Below are 12,706 nucleotides of genomic sequence, written 5' to 3' on the forward strand. Positions count from 1 at the left end.
AGAAAAGGTGAAACTGTCCTGGGGACTTAGCACTATATCAAACACTGTTCACTAGCAGTCTAACTTTGCACTGTTCTTTTCAATTTTTGTCTGATGGTGAGAAGGAGCAGATAAAGACTCTGGATGCCGAGTTAAAGAACACACCTGGAATTGTGAAGCTTATTTATACTTTGTAGGGGGCTGTCGTCACTTGGCCTAGCCTAGCATGCCCAATAGAAATTATGTGGTGCTTCAAAAGAAAATGTAGAGGTAACATCTTCATGTTTAATGGTTTAGAAAAGGTCTTTCAGTCCTAATTTTTTGTTTTGCATGTAGCAGAAATAAGTGATTATTAGCACCTAGGCTTAATTTTAAATGTAGAGCTACCTGTTCAATTTATTTAACTACAGAACTGTTTTTTCTTTTAACATTTTCAGTTATTATTCATTAATAAGAAGGTTCAAATATCCAGCAGCTGGATATTCAAGTATCATATGAATTTGAGTTATTTTCTTAAATAGGCCCTTTAGAGTTCATACTTAAGATGTATTAGAAGTCTTAGATCAGATAGGGGTTTGCCGAATCCAGTTATGCCAGAATTTTTCTTTAAGGCCGAACTCTGCACACACTAATTTCTCTTAAGTGCTCATAATCACACAGGTAGGCTTTGTTGTGCATCTGTCTGCCGACAGCTTTTGATTTCAAATTGTCAGGTTATTATTGGCCAGTTACAATTTGAATGTTAACTAAATTAATTCAATTTACAAGTTTTAAAAACCAGTATTGTTGTATGCAATGTAACTGAACTGGAACTACCATTTGATCTTAAGAAGGAGATGCAAAATGTACTTTAGAACCAAAAAAAAGAGTGCTTATATTATTGAAGTTATTCTGGTTACTCCAAATTTAGCACTGCCTAACACTGTAATGTAAGAGCTGACAATGATAATAGTTGTTTCAGAAATTGTCTTCTCTGAAACCTTTTAAAAACACTTGGGTCTGTCACACAACTAAAACATCTACATCCTTACGTACTGTACCAAAGGATGTAAGTTGTCTTTAAGTCCTTTCCTCTTACTTTTCTCTTTCTGTCATAAGTCATGTCAAAGCTCTCAAGAAAGTAACCATTTTCAGGAAAGCCAATTCTGAGATGTTTTCAACAAACATTGATAATCCTGTGGGTGCCCATTTCTAATGTGATTATTTATATTTCATTTAGCAAAGAACTGATATAATAAAGAAAAATCTGTATTGTGCTGAACAGAGCAAGTTGTGCTCGGTGCTGAAACAGGAAGTTTATCAGACATATTTCCTGTGCCCTTCTGGTAAACATGTATTAAGAATGAAATGTTTTGCCTCCAGAATATCAGTTTTTCTTCTCATTCCTCAGAGGATTTATCATTTTAAAATTTTGCTAGTGCATTAGTGCAGATGAGAGCTAAGTAACGAACAAAGGCTTCTGTCTGCAATGTAATCGGCTCTCAAAACCTCTGCAAAAGAAAACATCTCCTGCATGCCAAGAAGGAAGAATAACATAGATACTTAGCAAATGTATTTTCTTGACATGGATGTCAAAGGGAATTATTTTAATAATACGGCTATCTCCATTTCTCCCTTAGGAACTTTTCTTCAGTTTTCATCGCAAATGTAGTCTTAAGTGAAATGGTTTTGATTGATCTGAGTAATTGTGTTGAAAGAAAATGGTATTTACCTAATTTGGTCAAATAAAAAAAACAGAAATTAGAATTAGAAAATAACCCACAATGCACATATAATTCAGAATTCCCTTCTATATCCTTAAATCTGAAGCTTTGTGTAGTTTACAATACCTAAAATCTGCAGAGGCTTGCTTTCTAACTGTCTCAATCGGTAAAGGCAGAAGGCTAGCAGAGCTGCCTGTTTTGGTACTTGTTCAATGGGAAAGATTAACCAGAGGGCTTTATTTTTACTGGAATAGGCAGGTTTCTGTCTGGTTTCTGTCTCATTTTGCAGTACCTGTATAAAAGAGATATAAAAATCCCATAGTGTCTCAGGCCATTGGTGAACTTCTCATTGGCAGTCTCTTAGGACTTTTCTGCATCTATTAACTATCTTCATTCTATTTGGCTGCTGCGTTCAAAATTGAATTGCTTATATTCATAACAGTACATCTTGAAATCCGTTATTCTCAGTCTCTAGTTTATAAGGGATTGAGTTTTATTCACATTTTGCAGTTGCAGTGCTTTTTAGTTCATTTATTGTGGCGAAAGGGTTAAGATTAGCTTATCAAAATGGCTGCTTCATCTCACTGCATTCCTCTGTTCTCTGGACTGAGCCACCTTTCAATAATTCATACATGTCTGCAAGTGCTAACACAGCCTGACCTCAAAGGAAACAATGTTATTATAACCAACACTTCAATAGTTACATATATGTTCATCCATTCCAAATACTAACATTTGTCTGTTGCACTAAAGACTAAATTAAACTTCAAAACAGGGCTTTCATGATAGTCTCAAAGGGCTTATCTTTGGAAATAAGTTTTAATTGTTTTAGGCAGTTAATAACAGGGGAAACATGGTTGTCACTTTCTTTTTTGAGATAAAAAGGAATTTACCCCTTTGTTCTGTATTTTGCTTTAAAGGTTTAGTAGTAACTAATATTCTTTTAGAAAGGGGTGGAAAAACTTCAATTCCAGTGCTTTTAACAAGTACAGAAAACTCCAGAGACTTTGAATGAAACTTCTAAGATTATTTCAACCTTTGAAACTTCAGTGTGCATTTTTCTTTATGCTGAAAATTGAACATCCGTTCTTATTTTTGCTCCTCAAATAAACTTGCATTACTATACTGTATGGCTAGGAAAAACAAAACTTACGAAGCACAGGGGTTAGCATTGGTGCCTCACGGTGCTGGGGAGTTCAATTCTGTATCTAGGGTGCTGTCTCCGTGGAATTTGGTGTCCCATCCAAGTAATACCCTGCCTTGCACCCTTTTCTTGCTGGGATAGCTTCCAGCTCCCTGCTGACCCTGAATTGGAAAGAATAGTTGGAAAATGGATGGATGAATTTTGGGTTTGGTACTGTGTAGTTGCTACATTTAGTTTGTAGATGAAAGCACTTCTTTGCTTCTTCAACAATCTTCTTACTTGAACACTTCCCTTGTCTATTACATCCAGTGTCATGGCCTGCAAGCTAGAAGTTTGCAGAAGATAACAGCTTAAGTGGGATGTTCTCTGCTACTGTAGCTTCTGTAGGAAAATGAGCATTTGCTTTCAAAAGTCTGTTTGTCACTTTTTTGTGTTTCTGTGAATGCTGTGTTGATATGTAGTTGCATTATTTAAATTTAATTTTGTGGAAAACAGTTCTGCAATAAAGGGATTTATTTATTTATCTGCTCTGAGAGTATATGTACTTACATGACATTTTAATTCTGAAAACCATAATGGTTTTTCTAACAGTGTAGTGATTTTGTTAGGTGATTTTCTGCAGTTAGGTTTTATAAGTATTTGTCCCTCTGAAAGCTTGCCTTTTATACCCAAAATGAAAGTACTCCCATTACACCTGCTGATCTAGCATGTGTTGCTTTTTTTTCGGATAATTGGAAGGTTTCAGTTCTGCTAAATTTGGGTAAAAGATAGGGTAAGGGTATTTGTTTTGCAAAATTAATAATCAGCATGCAATGGATACTTACTAATGTCCCAAAGCTGTTTTACAAAGATATCAAAACTAGAAAAATATAATTTTGATTACTTAATCTAAAATAGCACAAAACTATGCTAGCATTTTTAGATCTTATTTAGGTATTTGTCAGTGGTGATGTTTAAAGCTTTTCCACACAACAGTTCCACAAATAGTTTCCACCTGTGACTTTCTAAAATAATTTTAAAATAATGTTTCAGTCTGAAAGAATATTATTTCGCTGTTACAAAACATCTCAGCTGTGTTGGTTTCATTTGTTCTTTGAGAGTGCTATTCAAGCATAAAAATGAGACTGGAAGTGGCATTTGTTTCTAAGTGGCAAGTTCTAGACTTGGTTTCCCTTTGTTTTTAAAGTTGAGAGAGAGCTCTGAATTTTGTTTCCTTCAGAATGTATGCAAAGTGCACAAGGTATTGATTTTATAGCTTTGTCTGCTATACTGCCCTTCAGTCATGGTCTGATCAGTGTGATGCACTAAATAACATCTGGGCAGTAAAACGACATGATAATGTTTTTGAAAAAATAAGAGATCTAGTGTAGATGCACTTATCAGGAAGGAGCGTTCCTTGGTGACTAGAATTGTCCGTCTGTTAAGAAAAGCTGCCTGGGATTAGATAGATGTCTGTTGTTGTGAGTGGAGCATGTGTTATCTCACTGGTGGGGCTTTTATTCCAGCCCTTTGCTGAGTGTGGATTCACAGTTCTCTTGCCTCTCCCGCCATGCAAAATGCTGCTCATTGCACAGTGGGGTGAGTGTGCTCCAGTAACGAAGCGCAGCAGCTCTGTGTGCATGGCTGCCGTGTTGGAAGATGGTTAGAAAACTTAAGGCCCACCCTAAACAAATGGCTGGCAAGTGCAGACTAACAGCTGTTTTCCTGCTGCTCTGCTTGAGTCGAGTGGCTTTGTCTCGGGAAAGGGATCACTTTTCTCACATAGCCTTGTGTGTTTTCTCTGCTGTGTCATTTTGATTAAGATACATTGCAGTTGGAACATCAGTTTATTAAACTTTCTAACTCTCAACTTAACATTGCTTGTATGGATGGTGTATTTTTAATAAAATGTGGACATGCTATATATTTAACCATACTTTTCCAGGCCTCCTCTGATGTGATGGTATACTCAAGAGTTTTTGAGATGGAGCTTATCATTAAAACTAGTCTATAATGTAGTTAGTCAATCAAGGAAGGCAGCAGTTTGTGTTCAATATTATTCTAATAAAGGATTTCAATTTCTATGTCTTTAAAGGAAAAAGATCAGCTCCACTCTTACAGCAATGTTTGATAAAAGTTTTTGGAACCTTTAATTCACTTACATTGCTTTATAATGATGTGTCTGTGTACTGTGAGGAAAAATAGTCTTCATAAATGCTATATGTCAATAGTAGTGTAGCAGAGCTAATTTTTTCTGCTTCTTCATGTGCCCCAACACACTTTTAAATGTAATTATGTTGGCAGTTCAGACACAAACAAAGGCACCTTCATGCTGCATTTTCTTCCAAGGGAGGCAGTTGTGGTCTGAAGTTTAATTGGCTACAGGAAAAAAATGAAAACCAGTGGAATCTGTCATGAGAGCCACCAGTACATACCAGGACTTTGTATTGCATTCCCTCAAAGCCATTGTAAATGTGGAAGACTGTGTCACTGGGGGCAGAACATTCACGACAAGGTCAAGGTCAAGACTGCCATACTCTGAATGCATTTTTTCCTGAATGTGAAAATAAGCAAGTGATTACCAAATAATAGGCTTGCTCCTTTTTGGCATTTTTGTTGTTGCACACAAAATGCTTTTTGAGCTTTATAGTTTTATTGAAGCAACCTTTTACTCCTGCCTGTAGGCACCTATAGAGAATTTTACAGAATGGAGAACAAATTGGGTTTGTGGTTTGTTTTAGTCTCGTGCAGCAGAGTAGATTGTTTACTGTTGTTGTTCCTGTCTGTGATACCTTGAAGCAGATGGAATGCTTAGTAGCATTTTAGGGAGCTCATAATGGAAAATATCAGATTTTGCTTTCTGATAAAATACAAATTCAGTAGTTGTTGCACTTCCTATTTACATGTTGCTCTGATTAAGAGACAAATCAACAGCTAGTAGTTCTATACTGACACTGTATGAGGTCTTTCAAGGATGGCCAAATTCTTGTGAGGAATAGATGGAGCACGTGTGTGAGTTTGCAGACAGCTGGATTTAGATGATTGAGATTTCTCCAGTGGCACCTTAAACGTCAGTAACTCTCAGAGGAGAACAGATTCTCTTTGGAAGACAGCTGAGAAATAACTTGTCTTCTAATCCACTGTTTCCAGCTGTGAAAATGTAGTGTAATAACTGGTGTCTGCCATAGCATTCAGAGGCATGGCAGTCAGATGCAAGGCCCTGGTTGCACACATTGCTGGAAGAAATGGAAGCAATCCTTGATGCCTAACAAAGTTATTCCTAGTGTTTTTAAGGCCTTAATTAGGCACACCTCAACTACAATGAAACAAACCGTGGGTTAAAAGATCATATATCTGCCCTTGTGCAGCCTACAATGGAGTGGTGTTTCAGGCAGTTTCCACCCTGTAGAACAGGCTCAAACCAGATTCTTACTGAGTCTAGAACTAAAAATACACGCAGTGCTATGTACACAGAGGCCTGGGAACGGAAGAGGCTGTTTTATATTTGGTTAGCTAGCCATTCCTTCTCCTTCAGAGAGGTGTTAACTTGTTGGCACACCACAGCTCTGCTGGCATTAAAGACACCACCTGGGACACTGACCAGGAATGAGAGTCATTTATAACCAGCGTGTGTTAAACCAGAGTACCTGTCATGTATTGTAGCCAGTCTTCTTGCTTCCTGTAAAAAGCTGTGTGTGCAGCACTGGTATATGGGATATGACAGCAGTGACTATCCCTGCTGAGACTTTTAACAGAGTGCACCCTCAGACAGACCTTGCAAAGAGGAGAGTGAGTATTGTGATGCTGGCCTGAAGGCTCATTGAGAATGGAAATGTGGAGCTGTCTATTTTTTTTACACAGGCTAGCTTATGTATCCAAGTTAATCTGTTTTTCCTGGACGATGGTGGTCATTTGGCTTACATACACCCCCTTAGAAAAGGATCAGTTAAAATGCTGAAGCCTGAAACTGGTGGAATAATAAACCTATAGTAAAAGCCTTAACATTAGAGAAACAATGTGGCAGATGTAGAATTAAAAAGAACATTGCTTGTAACATTGTTGGGTGTGTTTAATAAATGTTTTGTTTTAATATCAAGTAATCTGTAACACTGGTAGGAATCCGAAGCTGATGAGCGTGCCCACCTGGAATGGAAAGTAGAACAATTGGTTGGTGTTACTAGTAGGCTTTATGGGCTGTAATTATTAGTATTCCTAATTTCCATAAGAGCCCACACTGTAATAAACAGCCGGGGCTGCAAGCACAGGATTCTCAGCTTATGAAGTTCCTTTATTTGCAAGTATAATAAAATCAACCTATGTAGATGAAGTGTTGCTGTATAAACAATTACCACATCCTCAGAATACAATGTAGTGTATACTGTACTCTTAAGGAAGATGGCCTCTTTTGCCTAAAATATATTTGTTTATTACCTTGAATGGAATGTATGCTAAAATCTGAATTTGATGCACTCAATTCCATTCATACACCCTCACCTATATTCACTCTTTTGATTTCAAAATGAGGAAAGATGAAAGAGTAAGTTGTATTCCCAGTAAAACGAAACCCTCCATGGTTTGTGTTCTGTAAATCAAAGATCATGTGCAAAGGTACTAATTTACTATAGGCTTGTTCTCGTTATTTAATTACTGCATGATGTTTTCAAGAAACTGAAAGATTTATTTTCATACCTCATTCATACCCTGTTAAATTTGTTAAATTTGTTTGAACTGTTAGTTATGTAGCTTCACTCATGTCATACATTTCATGAAAACCCTGTTAGTACGGTTGGGTACCGCTTCTGGAAAACGTATCGCGGTATGCCGTGAACTATTTTGCATGTTTATATATGGAGACTCTCTCATAGTTTGATTTCATGATTAGTAAAGCATATTGAGGTGAATACAAAATAAAGTAATGAAAATTGTTTTTTTTTTAAATTGGAACCAAAGAACTAAAAAAAACACTGAACAGTGTAACAGAACAGTTTAACAACATGCAGATTTTTGTCAATCATTAAATTATTAAATCAGGTACTTGCAAGTTTAACATTTTTTCTTTACAATAAGTAAAGTTGGCATTTACAACCTTGTGAAACATGTTTAGCATGTTTGATTGCCCTTGGATATTTCATCTAAAATTTCAAGGAATCCTCAATACTTGCTTAAAACATTGCTGAGACAAGACATTCTATATTGTCTTAAACTTAAGACAGTCTTACCTACAATAAATCAAAGTATGTCTAATGGTAGTAATGGAATTAAAAACATGATCAAGACTAGAATTCTTTCCTGACTAGAGTTAGTTAAATCAGAAAAACTAGAAAAAACAGCACGTTCAATGGGTCATGGGAAAATTAGTATGTAACATTTACCAATGTCAATGGTGATCAACCCTAAATAAAACAACAACTGTACTCAGTGGATTTGTAAAGGAGTATTTGATGAAAATTTTCTCTGATTCTCCGTTAAAAATGTTTTGATTGGGAATGCCAGTATCGATGAAAATCAAGGTCGTTCTGAACTAATTAGCTGTTATCATTTCTGCGTGATTTCCGAAATCACGTCATATTTCTAATCTTATAGGCCAATGATATGCAGGAAATACCTTTAGTGTGACTTTTTTACTCACCCTTTTAAAGTTTACGACATTTTTATTGCAGTTACTTTGTTCTTTGAATCAACTTTCTTCAACTTTTTATGAATGTAAGCAGTAGAAAATCTTTGTAAAAATTGGAAAAACAAAACTGCTGCCAGAAATTACTGAGCATACGGTATGTACTGCGTTACTAAAGAACCAGTTTACCAGTATACCGGTTTTACCATGCACCTCTAGATGTTAGTGTACTGGTTTAAATATTTTTCCAAATGTTTTTATTTCCAAAACTCCCTGTGAAGTGATGTTAAAAGGTGATGCATTTTTATCAGTCAAGCTGGGAACTTATTTTTCACCTGAGAGCCATTTTTTGTTCTTTTTGAAGGCTCAAATATTTTCCTATATTTTAGGCCTAACATTTTTGCTATACCTTTTATAATCATTTTTCTATGTAATAATAGCATTTTTCAAAGAAATGCAGATGTCTATTGTCTTGCATCACTGAACAGTAATTATAAGAGCTGGGATGATGTCCAGTGCATGTTTATGCTTCTGGACTACACCTCTCATTAAACATTATATGCAGTTTTGTTCTCTTTTGTTGAGCTGGTCACTTTTTTAGGATTTTCCCTTGAGGTGTTCTGCACAAATATTTTTATTTGATTTTATTGTGAAAATCTGTTAATTTTATTTTATGTTATTTATAAATACTGAAATAAACCACTCTGAGGTGGTTTTCTTCATAATAGCATTTAATAATAAAAATGCAAATATTGACGTTAACAGAAGTAGACACCTAGAAAGACGATGGGAAGCTTTTTGTAAATGGTGTCCTGAAATAGTTGTATTGTATAGTGTATAATTGGGATGCTAATATTTTTTTGAACATAAAGACTCTGTCTTGTATCAGAAATAGCAGGCATTTGTCTATCTACTTGAAGGCTGTGAGAGAAAAAGTAGTATGTGAATGCATGCTTTAATGCATGTACTCAAGTGCCAGAGAGAACATCAATATATTGAAATAATCAGAAGGACCTGAGTTACTTGGTTAATTATTCCTGCTCTAATTGTGGCCTGCAACGTAACTTTTCTTTTGGCCTTGCATTTTTTGGGGTCACTTAATATTTGGAATATTTTTAAAGGGAGGTGTGGCAGTCAGAAGTGATTGAGAGCTCCAGTGAATGAACGGTTTTGAGTATACTTTTTTTTTAAGTGGAAGGTTATTTTTAAAGCTTCTGTTGCATGGCAATCAGCTTTTGGTAGAATCGAAGAGATTGCAGTAGTTGATTGGCTTATTGCCTTCCTGCACAGTGCATCACAGCTGTCTGGAAAGTGTTCTTGAAAGTCATTAGGGTCTCCTTAGTTACAAGAAGAGGAGAGCAGTGGAAATTGCAGGCCTGGTGCTTTCCTGCATTCATTTAATATTTTTCACAGGTTCAGGTTTGTCACTGAAGACCAATATCTGAAAATTGCACGGGTCTGCAGCTGTCTTTTTTTTCCATGTGAAGCTTAACTTTGAAACATAATTGCATTAGCAGTTACAATAGTTTCAAAGGTGCTTGCGGCACTTAATATAGCGTAACATTAAAGAGTATTTTTAAAATTTAAACCTTATGTCACAATTGACATGATGCTAAGAGCATGTTTTATTATTTTGAATTAAATATATTATTTTGAATTACTTATAAATAATAAGTAATTTATCAAAGTGCTTTCCCTTCTAATTACTTTTAGGTCTTTAAATGAAATTTTGGTACATTGTGAATGTTTTAATTGCTTATATTAACTAATGTGTTTTATAATGTGATCTAGAGTGTGTATATTGCTTGTTTAATGTGTATTTCATGATGTGGTTTTTTACACTTTAGATTTTATTCACAACCCTTTAAGACTTAAGGATTGCTGTGGTCACACATCACACAAGTGAGTAGATGTGTGTATATATAAAAACAGAGGTGTGAGGTGTGGTCCAGCAGTCTTGGAAGTGCAAATTTCTCTTTACTCATTCTTACTATACAACCTGAATTCTCTGCCTTGAAGTCCCCCCCCAATCAGTTATAGAGCTAAGACCTTCTTGATATTCATGCTCCAAACATGATTTGTCTGATACTCCTTAGTTGAAACATTGTAAACCTACCCTTTACTGATTATACTGTCAACCCTGGTGGGCAAGTAAACCCTTTGAAAACCATCAACATGAAAAGTTTTTCTTTAGTTGTAGTCGGTCAGTATTTCAAACAACTGGTCAAGAAAGGTGCTTTGCCACTCCTTTGTTTTTATGCACCAGTAGTTTCACTTTACCCACTTTGAAATTTAGGTAAACCTTCCATTGTAGTACTCAGCAGCCCAGGCCCTTTTTTAAAATGAACAAAAGCCATCATAGGTTTATGTGAAATGAGATGGAAGCCAGGAGTAATACATTATGAATCAGCATGAATGTTTGAGCTATTTACCATGTTAAGGCAATAAGAGTTGTCATAGACCATTTCAGTTTCTTTTAGCTTTTAAATTCTATAAACGCTCATAAGTAACTCTCAGTGAAACATGAGGTAAATATTTTTTTGCGGTTCCATAGTTGATTTTCCCAGGTTTTGGAGCAGTTCAGTGCAGAAGAATGTCCACTATATCCATCTATTTCCAAAACCGTCTCATCCAAAACAAGGTCACAGGGGAGCTGGGGTTTATCCTGGCAAGCATTGGGCTCAAGGTGGGGTACAACCTGGATGGGACACCAGTCCTTTGCCGCATGCACATGGGCACAAACACACGACGGACAGTTTTCACAGAAACAAATTAACCTGCCAGTATATTTCTAAATTGTGGGAGGAAACCACCATACTGCCCTCTACACTATATCATGGTGTTAAAACACCTGAGTGATTTTCTCTTATGAAAGGGGCAGTAAGTGTGTGTTGAAGGGCCCTGACTTGCCTTTTTCTGCAGTATTACAGGAATGCCCAAGGAAAAATATGACCCGCCAGATCCTAGGCGGATGTACACAATAATGTCGAGTGAGGACGCAGCCAACGGGAAGAAGTCGTACTGGGCTGAGCTAGAAATCAGCGGTAAGTGACATAACTTTACTAGACACTGAGATCAGTGGGGAAAAAAAAGAAATCATCTTGCATAAGTGCTGAATCTCTCCAGGTGTTCTCAGTGAAAACTGTAGGATCTTTTTACATTTTTTTCCAAGACTATTCTCATCTTGATTTCAGATTGTATCAGATTTGGTTCAGGGTCCAAGACTGCATTCTTTTTTCCTTAGAAATCTTGCTTTTTTAAAAGGAAAATTGTTTTAAAAAAACAGACTTACAAGATCTCAAAGTTTCACTTTTAAAATGTATGAAAAATGTCCTGTAAATATGTGGATGTTTAAAGTGGCACAAAAAAATGATATTTTAATGGTAAATTTTTATCGATCATGATGCAGTTGTATGCAGGTTGTAGCAATAAAGTTGCCCCAGTGTACCTACTTCTGCATCTCAATTCTGCATTACAACAAACCCATTTGTTTGGTTTTATTCAATGTAACATTTTCCAACCTGTGAGCCTAAAGCTTAAGCGGTGACTTTTTGGAATTATTAAAGGCCCCAGCTCTCATGCAGACAGACAATTGCATGTAATTGGTTTTAAATTTAAAAAATGGAGAGATGTTATAGCTTCTGTGTATTTTTGTTCTATAAATTGTACTCCCTTTCTGAAACAACATTTGCCAAGGTATGCTGAATGACTTGGGTTCTTAATACAGCCTTTGATGATTTTTCAGTTCAGGTGACTGATAAAACCTGACTGAAAATGTCACCTACTTAGCAGCAGCTTATGAACTGTTCTGTCGCATTAGATATAAATATAAAACGTTGGTTAAATATTCATTGCTGGTAGTTCTAAATTGTGGACAGTGCTCAGGATAATAAAGTATTTGAGTACAGTGTTTTTTTTCCCCCATCCTTTACAGGGAACGTAAGGAGCTTAAGCACTGCATTGTGGTCACTGACGCACTTAACCGCATTGCATCTCAGCGACAATTCCCTCTCACGCATTCCGCCAGACATTGCCAAACTCCATAATCTGGTATACCTGGACCTCTCATCCAACAAGATCAGGAGCTTACCAGCAGAGCTCGGAAACATGGTTTCACTCAGGTAAATGGGCTCTTTCTCAGCAGGGTATGAATTGAAGTATGTGAAAACATCTCACTAGAAAGGTTGTGGTGGACTTTTGATATTGGTGTAAGGCTCAGGTGCCTCCAGTAGGTTTTTAAGATGCCTTTAAATTGAGAGCTCCTCGAACTGGGAATAACTGTTAAAA

At 36.4% G+C, this 12,706-nt stretch overlaps 1 protein-coding gene across 1 annotated transcript in view; it reads left to right on the forward strand.

Moving 5' to 3' along the window:
* cnot6a (CCR4-NOT transcription complex, subunit 6a) overlaps nt 1-12,706 on the forward strand; it is a 32,465-nt gene that overhangs the window by 3,424 nt on the left and 16,335 nt on the right. Inside the window, exons 2-3 of the mRNA XM_006631772.3 lie at nt 11,342-11,463; nt 12,354-12,540. Coding sequence (XP_006631835.1) covers nt 11,352-11,463; nt 12,354-12,540 — 299 coding nt within the window. The 5' untranslated portion in view covers nt 11,342-11,351. The remainder of the gene's footprint in view (nt 1-11,341; nt 11,464-12,353; nt 12,541-12,706) is intronic.

This window comes from Lepisosteus oculatus, chromosome 11 (assembly GCF_040954835.1).
Source record: "Lepisosteus oculatus isolate fLepOcu1 chromosome 11, fLepOcu1.hap2, whole genome shotgun sequence".
NCBI classification, from domain to species: Eukaryota; Metazoa; Chordata; class Actinopteri; order Semionotiformes; family Lepisosteidae; genus Lepisosteus; species Lepisosteus oculatus.